General features: G+C 49.1%; 1 protein-coding gene across 2 annotated transcripts; it reads left to right on the forward strand.

The window, feature by feature from the left end:
• The first annotated feature begins 5,447 nt into the window (after positions 1–5,447).
• Positions 5,448–8,014, forward strand: LSM10 (LSM10, U7 small nuclear RNA associated). Of its 2 annotated transcripts, XM_082422608.1 has the most exons (3): positions 5,653–5,783; positions 6,914–7,049; positions 7,267–8,014. In XM_082422608.1, exon 3 carries the CDS (start codon positions 7,291–7,293, stop codon positions 7,660–7,662), a length of 372 nt encoding a protein of 123 aa, XP_082278734.1. In that variant the 5' UTR covers positions 5,653–5,783; positions 6,914–7,049; positions 7,267–7,290; the 3' UTR covers positions 7,663–8,014. The 2 variants fall into 2 exon arrangements, with proteins under 2 accessions (XP_082278733.1, XP_082278734.1); XM_082422607.1 differs by lacking the exon at positions 6,914–7,049 and having other exon boundaries at positions 5,448–5,783.
• The last annotated feature ends 4,642 nt before the right edge of the window (positions 8,015–12,656 follow it).

Raw genomic sequence — 12,656 nt, forward strand, 5'->3', positions numbered from 1 at the left:
CGCCTCGCCTTCCTCCCTCCTGCTCCCCATATAGCTCCTGTCACTACACAGGTAGGTCCCTTCTCAAGTCTCCAGGCCTCAACTCTGCTGGACCCCACCACCTTCTCTGCTCCCCATTCTCCGTGGCCCTGCTCAAGACCCTTTTCTTCCTAAAACTCTCTCACCCTTGTCCTTGGGGGCTCCAATCCTACTAATTTCTTTTCTTTCCCCCACCCCACCAGCCACGCCAGGCCCACCTGCAGGATCTTAGTTCCCTGACCAGGGATCGAACCCGTGCCCCCTGCACTGGAAGTGCGGAGTCTTAATCACTGGACCACCAGGAAAGTCCCAAATCCTACTGATTTCTGACCACACTTCCCCTCTCTCCCTCGGTGGCTTCTGATTGAGGATGGCCGTCTGATGCAGGCATTAACGTAGCCGTTTCCAAGTCTGTCAGAACGGCCAGGGCAACTGCTGGAGGATCCTTATTTCATCCCTGGCGTTTTCCCCCACCCCCATCCTCACTCTCACCTCATCTCTCTCTCACACTCCATTTCTCACCCTCACCCTATCCGTTACCCTCACCCCAGCGCTCTTGCCCCAGTGCTGACCAAATGTTTTATGTGCCCTGCAGTGCTTAGTTTGCATTCTTCTGCAAATTGTTTTGCATCCCTTTTTTCAGAGAGGCCATTATTTTCAACCAGTACTATTAACTCACAAATCTCTGTATCCGCCCCCCCCTCACCTGGACTGCAGACTCACTTTCCCTGAGATGCTCCATCACCCTAAGCTTAGTGTCTAACACTGACGTCATTTTTATTTATTCAGGACATTTATTTCACTTTTGAAAGGCATGAAGAAACTTCTTAAATATAATACAAAATAAGACAGTTCTCCATAGAAAAGAACCAGAAGTGATGGGTAGAAGTTACCCAAAACCTCTCAACAATGGAGTAAAACAGCTGGCACAGGAGTGAGTTGCTGGTCACTGGAGTCTCGGGCAGTGGTTACGGGAGGATCTGTGGGGGGGTGGAGTGGGGATGTGGACCCTGGGTGGTAAGTTGAAGCAGGTGACCTGGGAATCACCCTAACTCTCAGGATTCTGTGATTCTCTGACAACTGGATACAGAACCACAACAGAGCTCATCTAAAGGGAACAGGGAAATTCAAGGCTCTTGAAGTCAATTCAAGTGGACCCTTGTCTGGGTTTCAGGTTGCAAAAAAACCTGGAACTAATTCTGGCTACTTAGGTAGAGAAGGACTCTACTGAAAGGGCTTCAGGCAACTCACAGTTGTCAGGAAGACTGAAGGACCATGGAAAATGGCCAGGAACCGAGGAAGGGAAGGCAGCATAGGAAAGCACTCCAGCACCAGCAGCACCCCCAGGAATGAGGCACTGGATGACACAGACACCAGGACGGAGCCTAAACAGTTCCTGCTGGTTCGTGTCACTTGCTCCAGATTTAGAATCTGATAATGCCTGAGTTTATGTCACAAGCACATGCCATACCTGACAAGGCCTTTAAATCATCTGGAGTGGGAAGCAGAACCTCACCTCCCACTGAAATTCATAGAATGTCAGATTTCCCCAAATGGGAAAGGAGTTCGGTGTCTGAGTAGCCAAAAAATGAGATACCCTCCACAGGCATGACCCCCCAACCCTCTTATTCCTATCAATGGACCACCTCTCTGGATACCCAGTGTTAAAATTTCAGTCATTGATTCCCCCTCTGCAAACCACACTCCAGATTTAATCAGCCCCCAAGGATTCTGATTAGCTCTCTTCAGAGTCTTTAACACTCATCCCTTCTTTCCACCCCACTGCCACCAATTCATTCAGATCCCCATCACCTTCTCACCACATTCATAAAACCAGTCCCTCCTGCAACTGCTGTTTGTAGGGTGAAGTATTTGGGTCTCCTAGGACCTTCTCCCTGTCTCAACACCCAAGAGATGAGCAGGAGAAGCAAGATTTACGTAATAACTATGGTGAATCTGCATGCAACAAGCAAACATATACTAAGCAATATGCTATCAGCATCACTCCCAATTGGGGTAATCAGGGAAGACTTCAGAAAGGTACAGCAATGGAGCCAGCCTTTGAAGGAGGGGTTGGACTTAACATCTATAGATAAAAAGAGAAGATCCCAGGCAGATGGAGCAGTATAGCAAAGGCAGAGACAAGAGTGCAGGGCTTGTCTGGGGGTTGCTGAGTCTGACTAGAAAGGAGGGCAGCAGGTCTCCAATTGTAGTGTACACTGCTAGATGTGCAGATCCCCGGGCTCCACTCCTGAGTCTGTAGGTGTGGGGTTGGGTTTAACAAGCATTCCAGATAACTTTAAGGCAACTGGTTCCCAGACCACACTTTAAGAAACACTGGTTGGAGAGTTTGGGTAGAGAACCTGAAGGAGATTCAGCTGGGAGGTAAGTTGGAATCAAATCAATGTCAGCACTGGAAACTTCCTTCTGCTAGTGAACTGATTATTTTCTTAGCAGGTAAATAAGATCATAACTGTACTTTGAATCTGTTCGCAAAGGATCATGGGACACAAAGACCAGTAAGATGGCTTTTATAAGGAATTAGATGAGAAAAAGAGGGTCTCAACTAGAATGGTGGCAGTCAGAATAAAAAGGCAAGTGAAGGCTGGGAGACAAATTCCATAGAATCTTCAGAGTTCACTGACTGTGACAGGTGTGGGTGAATCCAGAAATGATAGTTGTCAAGCTTATTCAAGGTGCCCACTTGGGTAGTTGAAAAATGATGGTAGCAACCACAGAAATAGAAAAATTCAGAGTAGCAATTCATTTGGGAAAGACTTGATGAACTTGTCCTATAGACACGCTGAGTTCCAAGTACCAGTGACACATGTGAGAATAAGCAACGGACAGTTGGGAAGTGGAGGTCTTCTGTGGAGTAGTCTGGGCTAGAGATGTAGACAAGAAATTCAGCATGTAGTAGTAGGTGGCAAAGAGATACTCGACCAAGAAGATAGCTGGGCCCAGAATACAGCCCCAGAAAAAGCACACATGTTTAGGGAGCAGAATGAAGTGGGGTTAAAAAAAGAGAGATGGAGAAGAAACAATCAGAGAAATGGGTGAAACCAAGTGATACAAATCCCCAGGGGGAAAAAAAATTACCAAGGAGGACGATGGTCAATATGGTCAATCACTGAGAAGGATCATGGAAGTAAGGACTAAGAAAGAGATAGAGAAAAAAAAAAAAAAAGAAAAAGAAAGAGATAGAGGTTCTCTTAAGAACAAGGAAATCATTAGTAACCTTCTTCAGAGAAGTTAATGGGAGTAGAACTCAAAATACTCGAGAAGAAGCCAGATTACAATGAGTTGAGTGAGTAGGTGAAAGCCTTCAGGACAGAGCAGCAGTTCTCAAACTTTCAGTCTCAGGACACTTTTGTACTCTTAAAAATTATTGAAGGGACTTCCGTGGTGGTGCAGTGGTTAAGAATCTGCCTGCAAATGCAGGGGACACGGGTTCGAGCCCTGTTCCAGGAAGATCCCACATGCCGCAGAGCAGTTAGGCCCGTGCGCCACAACTGCTGAGGCTGTGCTCTAGAGCCCATGAGCCACAACTACTGAGCCCACGTGCCACAACTACTGAAGCCCGCGCGCCTAGAGCCCGTGCTCTGCAACAAGAGAAGCCCGCAATGAGAAGCCCACGCACCACAACGAAGAGTAGCCCCCGCTCGCTGCAACTAGAGAAAGCCCACGCGCAGCAACGGAGACCCAACGCAACCAAAAATAAATAAATAAATTTATTAAAAAAAAATTATTGAAAACCCCCAAACGTGTTTGTTTATGTGGGGGATATATATATGTGTATGTGTGTGTGTATGTGTATGTGTATATATATATATATATATATATATATATATATATATATATATATATATATATGGCAATCACATATATATGAAATTAAAATTTTAATATTAATTCTCTTTTAAATAACAACAGATCCATTAACATATTTTTATTTAAAAATAACTATATTTTCCAAAAGAAAAAATATGGTGAGAAGAGTGACACTGCTTTATAGTTTTTCAAATCTCTTTAATGTCTATCACAACAGAAGGATATTGGATTCTCATATCTGCTTCTGCATTCAGCCCATTGTGCTATGTTGTTTTGGCTGAAGTACATGAAGAAAATCCAGTCTCACACAGAAATGAGGTTGGAAAAGGGACTGCAACTGGAGAACCACTGATATAGAGGCGTCTCCTGAGAAGTTCTACTGTGGAAGGTAGGAAAACAAGAATAGCATGCATGGAGGAGAAAGACAATTTCAATTTTTAGGATAAGAAGAGACCAGCTGTGATGACTGGTAAAAAGAGAAGGCTCCTGGGGAAGGTGGAAACCAGTGAATGAGAGGCTAAAGGAATGACACAAGCCTAACTCTTATTGAGCTTCTCCTGTGTGCGAGGTGCTTTCACAGATTAATGAAGGCCACTCAAGCCTTAAAACAATTCTCTGAGTTAGTCATTATGTTTTGTTTTTTTCTAATGAAATTGAGGCTGAAGGAAGATAAGCAGCTTTTCCAAGGCTATACAGAATGACCTTTTAAACTGTAAATTAGATCCTGTCAGTCTCCTTTGATGGCCTATTGTTGCACTTCCAGTAACAGATAAGGAAACCTGAGGCACAAAGAGGATAATTAACTTGTCTAAAGTCACACAGTTAACAAGGGGCAGATTTAAACCCAGGCACAGCCTCCAGAGCCTGCACTCCTAATCCAGAAATCCAAACGCCTTACCTTGGCTTGCAAAATCCTAAATACCCTGGCTGTTGCCTTCCTCTCCGACTTCTTCTCACACTACTCTTCCCAGTCTTACTGGCCTTTCCGTTTTTCCAAATTGTCAGGCTCATTTGCACCAGGTCCTTTGCACAAACTGTTCCCTCTAATTGCAATGCTCTTCTCCTAGTGTTCAGAAGCTTGGCTTCATGTAATTCATCTCAACTCAGATGTCAAATGTCACCTTCTCAGGACATCCCTGACCGTCCAATAACAGGTCACCCAGTCACTATAACATCGACCCGTTTTAATTCTCTGAAGAAATTTTATCATAATTTTCTTTTTCTCATAGGCGACTCCTCCGTCTCCCCCCCCCCCCCAGTAGATTTAAGGGTCGGGTCATCAGATCACGGAGCTTGTCTCCTTGGTCACCCCTACGACCAGAGCCTGGGAAAGTGTCCGAAACACGGTGAAGGTTCAATGAATACAGCCGGCCCTCCGTATCCGCGAATGAGGAACCCTCCTATACGACGCCACTTCATAGAAGGGACTTGAGCAGCCCTGGTTTCGGTATTCGCGGGGGTTCTGGAACTAACTGCCCCACGGAGGAGGGACGACCGGATTCGCTGAACGGAAGAATGACTCCAAAATAGGAGAGAAGCCAATGACGTAGGCCGAGGCTGCAGGAGCGCGAGTCACGCACCCGCTAGGCCTTCTGGGGATTGTAGTTCTGGGCCTGCCGCGGGGTCGTGGGCCCTGCGCGGTGCCGCGCTCTCGATGGTCCGGGAGGGCAGAGCGGCCCCTCGGTTGCCATGGCTTCTCACTTCGGCCGCGGGAGAGGAGCAGGCCGGCTAGGCGCTCGCTAGTTTCGGCGGCGACGCGCAGCGGGACAGCGGAAGGAACGCGCGCGGGACAGCGGAAGGAACGCGCGCGGTGTGTCCGGGAGCCAGGAGCGGAACGCTGGGGAGCCAGGAGCCGCGGAGGCGGAGGGAGGGGGCCAGCGTTTTCCTCCCGATTGCTGAGCGTAGCTCCTCACCCAAGCCCACTCCCACGCTCTGTGAGTAAAGAGTGATCACCATCCCCCTTTTAGGGATTGGCTAACAGGCTTGAAGAAGCCAAGTGGCTTGCTCGAGGTCGCCCTCCTAGGAAGTGGCCGAGCCCGTCCTCGAGACCAGACCTGCCTCTTTGCAGTCAGTGTGCTGCCCCAAACCCTTGCTTGGGCACGTACTCCTGGTGAAGCCTGGGTGGGGTCGTTAGAGTCGGCCGGCCCAGCTCCTAGCCTCTTGTCAGTGGTATGGGTAGCTTGCCACACTTAATGCCACCCTGCACAGCCCTGTCGGTATCCTGAGTGAGGTCTTAAGGAAAGAAAAGAAAGTTCCACCAACTTGCACTCAGGGTCTGAAAATGGGGGATAGATAAGACAAAGTTACATTAATACAGCATCAGGGCATAATTGAAAGCAAAGGAAAATACATTCAGTGTGGTGAGAGCTTGTTATCCTCATTTAGCCTACGGTTTAATAGACGTGGAAACAGGTTCAGAGACATTAAGTAACTGTCCTACGTTTACAGAGTGTGGGTGGAGTGGGGAGTCGAACCTCCATTTCTCTACCTTCAAAACGTATGTGCTGTATATGCTACCATTTCTTTTTTTCAAGCAATTATCTAAATTTCTGGTTACATGGCGGCAGCATCCTGTAGACCAGTCGTTCTCAGTGCGCCCCAGGCCGGTAACATCAGCATCAACTGAGAATATTTTAGAAGTGCCCAATCTTGGGCCCCACCTCAGACCGACTGAGTTAGAAACTGAAAGGGGGGCCCAGCAATCTGTGTTTTAACACGTTCTCCAGGTGATTCTGATGCAGGCGATTGTTTGAGAACTGGTGGTTCACCTAGGGGTCACGTTAAAATGCATATTCTCTAAGTAGTTCCGGGGAAAGCCTGGAGATTTTCCATTTCTAACAGGTGCCTGGCTGATACTGAAACTGCTGGTTCACAGATCGTACTTTGAGTAGCAAGGGTGTAAACTACACTTTAGAGCAGTGGTTCTCAAACTCGGATGCACATTGGAATTACCTGGGGAGCTTTTAAAAAATAGGATACCTGGGCCCCACCCCTGACCAAATGAATCAGAACCTCTGGGGTGTGGCAGCCAGGTAAAAACTCAGCGGATGATTCTAACATACAGTGAGGGTTCAGAACCACTGGTGTGAGGTTTGGAGTCAGGCAGCGATGGATTTGAATCCCAGCACCTCCGCTTATCACCTGTGTGACCTTGGGCAAGTGACTTAACCTCTCCCGGCCATATTTTCATCATTTATAAAGTGAGTGTAAGTGATCCTTGGCTTGCAAGGTGTTGTGAGGATTCTATGAGATGTGTACCTGAAGCACCTAAGGGTGCTCCATAGACACAGAAATTGGGGAGGTGGGCAGACTTGGGGATGTCTGGGCTGGGGATTTTGTGCTAAAAAACCTGGTGGAGGTGAGTTAGCAACCGCATCCGCTAGCCTGCCACAGCTCCCCTCTGTGTGCCCCTCCCAGAGCGAGCAGCCGCAGTGTGGAAGAATGGCAGTGAGCCACTCAGTGAAGGAGCGGACCATCTCCGAGAACAGCCTGATCATCCTGCTGCAGGGCCTCCAGGGCCAGGTCACCACCGTGGACCTGCGGGATGAGAGCATGGCCCGCGGACGCATAGACAACGTTGATGCTTTCATGAACATCCGCCTGGCCCAGGTCACCTACACGGACCGTTGGGGGCATCAGGTCGAGCTGGATGACCTCTTTGTGACAGGCCGGAATGTCCGTTACGTCCACATCCCCGATGATGTGAACATCACCGCGACCATCGAGCAGCAGCTGCAGGTCATCCATCGGGTGCGCAACTTTGGCGGCAAGGGGAAAGGCCGGCGGGAATTTCCCTCCAAAAACTATAAGTGAGCCTGTCCCCTCAGCCAGCCCTGGTCCCCACTCAGGTTCCTCCAGAGTTCTACTGAGCCAAAGCCTGCTCTCCCTCCCCGCCCAGAACCTGGGAAGGGAGTAGGGCCAGCCCAGAAGCTGGTGTCTGACAGACATCACCTGTCACAGCTGCCTTTCACAGGGTCCCACCTCCCAGACTCACCCTGGGACCCAGAATTCTAGTTATCTGTCTGTGGCCTTGGGGTAGATGACAGTCCCCCCTTTGGATCATTATTTATCTGAATCTCTGATTTACTGGTTTAGGGAATGTGTCAAATAGTTTTCAACCCTCTCCCAGTGAGGATTATTAAATGTGCTTGGCCTGAGCATCCCATTTCTCTTGTAATTGTGGTTTTTTTCTCACAAAACTAAACGGGATGCGAACAAGTCTGTGCCTCATGCTTTCCCCTCCGCGCTGGGCTCCCTGTCGGTCCTGTGTCATAGGGTGCTGGGTCGCAAGGGTGGCTGCACGTTGGAATCACCTATCTCACCCTCACCTATTTGGATTTACTTGGTATGAGGTGTGGCCTGGGCAGTGGGAGATTTTTAAGTTTCCCAGGTGATACGAATATGCAGCAAAGTTGGAGAATGTAGGAGAGGCCTTCAGTCTGGTCAGGGGGAAAGCGGCTCTTCTGTTCCGATTCCCTGTTGAAGAGGTTGTTAGTCTCATTGCTCTTTCCTGAGGTGGAGAGGCTGGAGTAATCCTGGGCCCTCCCCTCAAGTGTGGGAGCTCATCCCACAGCAAGAAATCAGGCTCCGATTCTGAGAGTCACTGGGTCCTCAGGGAAGAAGGTGTTCTCAGGGTTAGAACCCCAGCCTTTGTTGTAGCTGCCTTGCAGCCGTACCAGCCCTGCCACCATCTCAGTAAAAGCTGCTCTGTCCTATGGAACCAGAGAGTTTGTCTTCATCAAACAAACGTCCACAGAGCAGCTGCCATGTGCCAGGCCTTCTGCTGAGCACACATTGTCCAGTAAGCTTTGGTCCCTTCTGGAGAGGGGCTTAGAATCTAGCAGAGGAGGTAATCATTTCCTGAGGGAGACTGGAGAGGAGTGTTCATTTGGGCGCTGGCAGCCCACGGTCTCTGCATTCACATTCTAGCCCAGTCTGTCCAAGTGTTGTCCCTGGACCACCTCGTCAGAACCAACTGAGATGTGTCTAGAAGAGCCACCTTCCTGGCTCCCCAGATTTGAAACAGAACCTGGAACCCGAGAATCTGCATTATCAACACCCACCCACCCACCATGAATCTTCTGCCTATTGTATTTACTTCATTGCCCAGAGGCCCCAGAAGGCACTTAGACTCTGCCCTTTGCCTTCCGGAGAGAACACTGGGTCCTAGCAGGGAGAAAACCACTTCTCTGAGTTTCCAGGCCCCTTTGACAGCTAGAGTTAAGGGGAGCAGCACAAGAAGAAGACAGCTGGTAAGAGAAACCAGAGGGCAGGCACAGAAAGGGGTTCCTCACTGTGGAAATGTCCATGTTCTCAAAGCCAGTGGGGAGAGAGCCACCCCTTCCAGTATGATGAACCGGAGGGAAGTCTGCATGCAGCCTCCCTTGCAGACATTTCCCACGTGTCTGCAGATGCCCCCAAACTTGAAGAGGTCTCATGCTGGGAGTCTGGCCTAAGGATGGAGGAGAGGTCTAGGTCTGAGGCTTTTAAATGGTGTGCTTTTACATGGGGAGCAGAGCAAGGAAGAGCCCCCAGGCCAGGGAGCAAAGAGGTAGGGCTAGCACGGGTTGCTGGGAAGAGGGGCTCTGGACATGTTCCATAAGCGTTGTGCACAGATGCCAGCGGGTCTGTATGGTTCTGAGGCAAGGCGCTGGGAGGACAGGTGGGAGGGAGGGAACCAGGGTCCACTGAGACACACTCATGCCGAGTCCCTGGGGTAGAGCACAGCTAAGTGTTCAAGCCCCAAGGTTATGGGTCTTGGCATCTGGTCCTGGATTGCTGGGAAAGGCTGGCGGGGGCCCAGGTGTAGGGGTGGAGGGAGCTCAGTGCCCGCCAAGCTATGGCAAGCCACGGGTCATTCATTCCACAAGTAATCTGAGTCACAGTGCTAGCTACTGAGGGAACATCAAGAGAGACAGGGGTCCTGCTCTCAGGGAGCTGATGTTCTGGAGGGGAAGACTAACAAAAGTAAACATATAGGCATCATGAAGGAAATAAACAGGGCCCTTTGAGAGAAAATAGGTGGTTTTATTTCAGAAAGTGTGGACTGAAGAAGTTAAACTGAGAAGGGGGGGTGGGATGAATTGGGAGATTGGGATTGACATATATACACTACAATGTATAAAATAGATAACTAATGAGAACCTACTGTATAGCACAGGGAACTCTACTCAGTGCTCTGTGGTGACCTAAATAGGAAGGAAATCCAAAAAAGAGGGGATATATGTATACATATAGCTGATTGACTTTGGTATACAGCAGAAACTAACACAACATTGTAAAGCAACTATACTCCAATAAAAATTAATAAAAAGAGAAAGAAAGAAGAAAAACAAAATACTGAGAAGGAGCCTACCATTTAAAGAGCCAAGGGAAGGCAGAGGAAATCACCAGTGCAAAGGTCCCGAGGTGAGAAAGCTTGGGGGTTGGGGGCAATAACAGAATACCCTTGTGACTGTTGACAGAGGGGAGGGAGGCAGGAGAAATGGGAAGGGGGTGAGGCAAATGATAACAGGGCCTTGTGGATAAGGAGTATAGCTGGTTCCAATTTCAGGTGTGTAAGAAATATAACTTGAATTTTCTCTAACTCAACTGAATTCATATTTGGCTTCACTCAGCCAGAGTGGCAGAAACTTAATTGCAGTCAATTCAGAGTTCCCCATCACTTTCCTCAGAATTGGTTGAATTCTAGGGCACTTCCTTTGAAGATGCCAAAGCTTGGGCAGGGTAGTCTGATCTGATGGTGTCTGGTCCAGTCACACTAGCATCCCCTGAGATGTCCTAGTTTTGTAGTGGTTTTCTGTCTTCAGCCTGTTCAGGATGCTGCTGAGTTGCTCCTTCCTGACCCATCCCCCTCTGAGTGTTCAGATTCTTACTCTACTTTTTCCAGGCCACTCCGGCCCAGGAAATTCCTAGGGTCTTGGGTTAGTTAGGCCCCGCTGTTTGCCCCAGTGCAGCGCACAGCTGTTTCTTCAGAGGGTTTTATTACTTCTTGGTGCTCCACCAAGAAAAGGAACACAACTCTTCCTGCTTCCCGGGCCCTGATGCCCTCTAGCTCAGAGGCTGAGGAGAAGCTTCTCTATTCTCAGGGGCCACCCCCTAAAGTCTCAGTCTCCCAGATCCCCCTTGTTACAGTTTCTAAATTTGGATCCGCACAGATATTCTTTCCATTCCTCCCTGAAGGCAAGCCTCTTGGAATTCAGAAGCAAAAAATGAACTCTGCATTCTGTCGTATCATTTGTTTCCTGGCGTAATGTATGCAGAGTAACCTAACTACATGCACAAGGGAAGGGTGGAGGGACACCAAGGGAAAGATGAAAAACATATTTCAAAATGTCATCGTCCCATCGGTGTTTGGGTTTTGTGCTCATTGCTGCAGCCTTTGTTCAAGCCCGCACATACCCCGATGTGGGGATCCCAGTTGCTGACTGAGCCCCCCGGAATTCTGAGTGCTCAGGTGGGATGGCGTGCCCCCTCCTCTCCCTCCCCTCCAGGCCTTGGAGAGAAGAGTACAGGATGCTCTCTCATTTGGGGGAGGAGACTCCCAGGGCTCTGAAGAGAGCTGGGTGGCCTATGGCTTGAAGTTCAGATCTCCTTGGGGGCCACACGAGTGATGTGACATCTCCAGCTCTCAGCTGGATGGGACTTGCAGGAGAGCATCCAGTTCAGTGAGTTCCAGTCTGGCATCCCCAACTGAAGGGTCCCTGAGGGCAGTAGGAGTCCCTTGAGTTCTTATCAGTGTTCCAGAGGGACCCAGAGAAACAGCACATAGTATGTGCAAGTTACCCAAGCTAGCTTGGTCTCTGCTTCGGGCTGGCGTTATACCAACAGCGTGGTGGCCACACTGGCTTGCTCCTCCTGATCACAAGCTCTTATGGCTGTAATACGAGGCTGTAATGAATAAAAAGGAAGAAATGACTTGATGCAGGTTGTACGGGAGACAAAATCTTACCAGATATGAGGCTCATGTGGATGGAAGATACTAAAAGAAGCTTTCAAGGTGAGAAGGTTGGGAATCACTGATCCAATCCAACTCTGTCATTTTACAGTTGAGGAAACTGAGGCCACTTTCCTCAGGGGGAAGGTGGAGGCATCTGCCAGGTCCTGTGATTAAGGTAATGGCAGAATGCCAAGATGGTCATCACAGATAGCTACTGCTTGTTGAATCTCACTGTGTGCCAGGCCCTGTGCCAGGGGCTCTACGTGCTCCAGGAGGGCAGAACTGTGGTCTGTTTGGTCCCACTGGATCTCTAGCATCCAGCTCAGTGTTCTGCACATAGCAGGCACTCCATAAATCTTTGTGGAATGAATGAATCATCTCATTTCATCATTACAACAACCCTGGAGGTTTATATTAGTAGCCCCATTTTAAAGATGAACAAACAGGCCCAGAGAGGTGAGGTGACTTGCTCAAGGTCAAAGAGCCAGTGAAGAGGAGGGTGGGGATTTGAACTCAGGTCTGTATGCCTAAAACTCCATGATCTTTACTACTGCACTACACTATTTTGCCGCCCAGCCCTCCTGATGCTGGTAACCGGGTAAGATAAGCGGTGCCTCTGCTCACAGTGGTGGTACCCAGCCACCAGGTGTGGGCCTGGCACTCGGAACTTGCCATACCTTGGGTCTAGGGGCTTGGCCACAAAGAGAATTCAGAAGTCAGCCAGTAGGAAGGGTTTGCTGGGTTCCAGAAGCCTGAGGAAGCTCCCCAGGGTTGAAGGTCTCCTCCTCTCCTTCTGTAATAGGCAGATCTGCTGGTACATCCTCAAGCAACCATCTCATGCTGTTGTGACAGGCGTCACTTTGTTATG

Source organism: Balaenoptera physalus (genome assembly GCF_965194825.1).
Source record: "Balaenoptera physalus genome assembly, chromosome: 1".
Taxonomy (NCBI): Eukaryota; Metazoa; Chordata; class Mammalia; order Artiodactyla; family Balaenopteridae; genus Balaenoptera; species Balaenoptera physalus.

Coding starts and splice junctions, on each gene's coding strand:
- LSM10 (XM_082422607.1), top strand. CDS start 7,291: ATGGCAGTGAGCCACTCAGTGAAGGAGCGGACCATCTCCGAGAACAGC.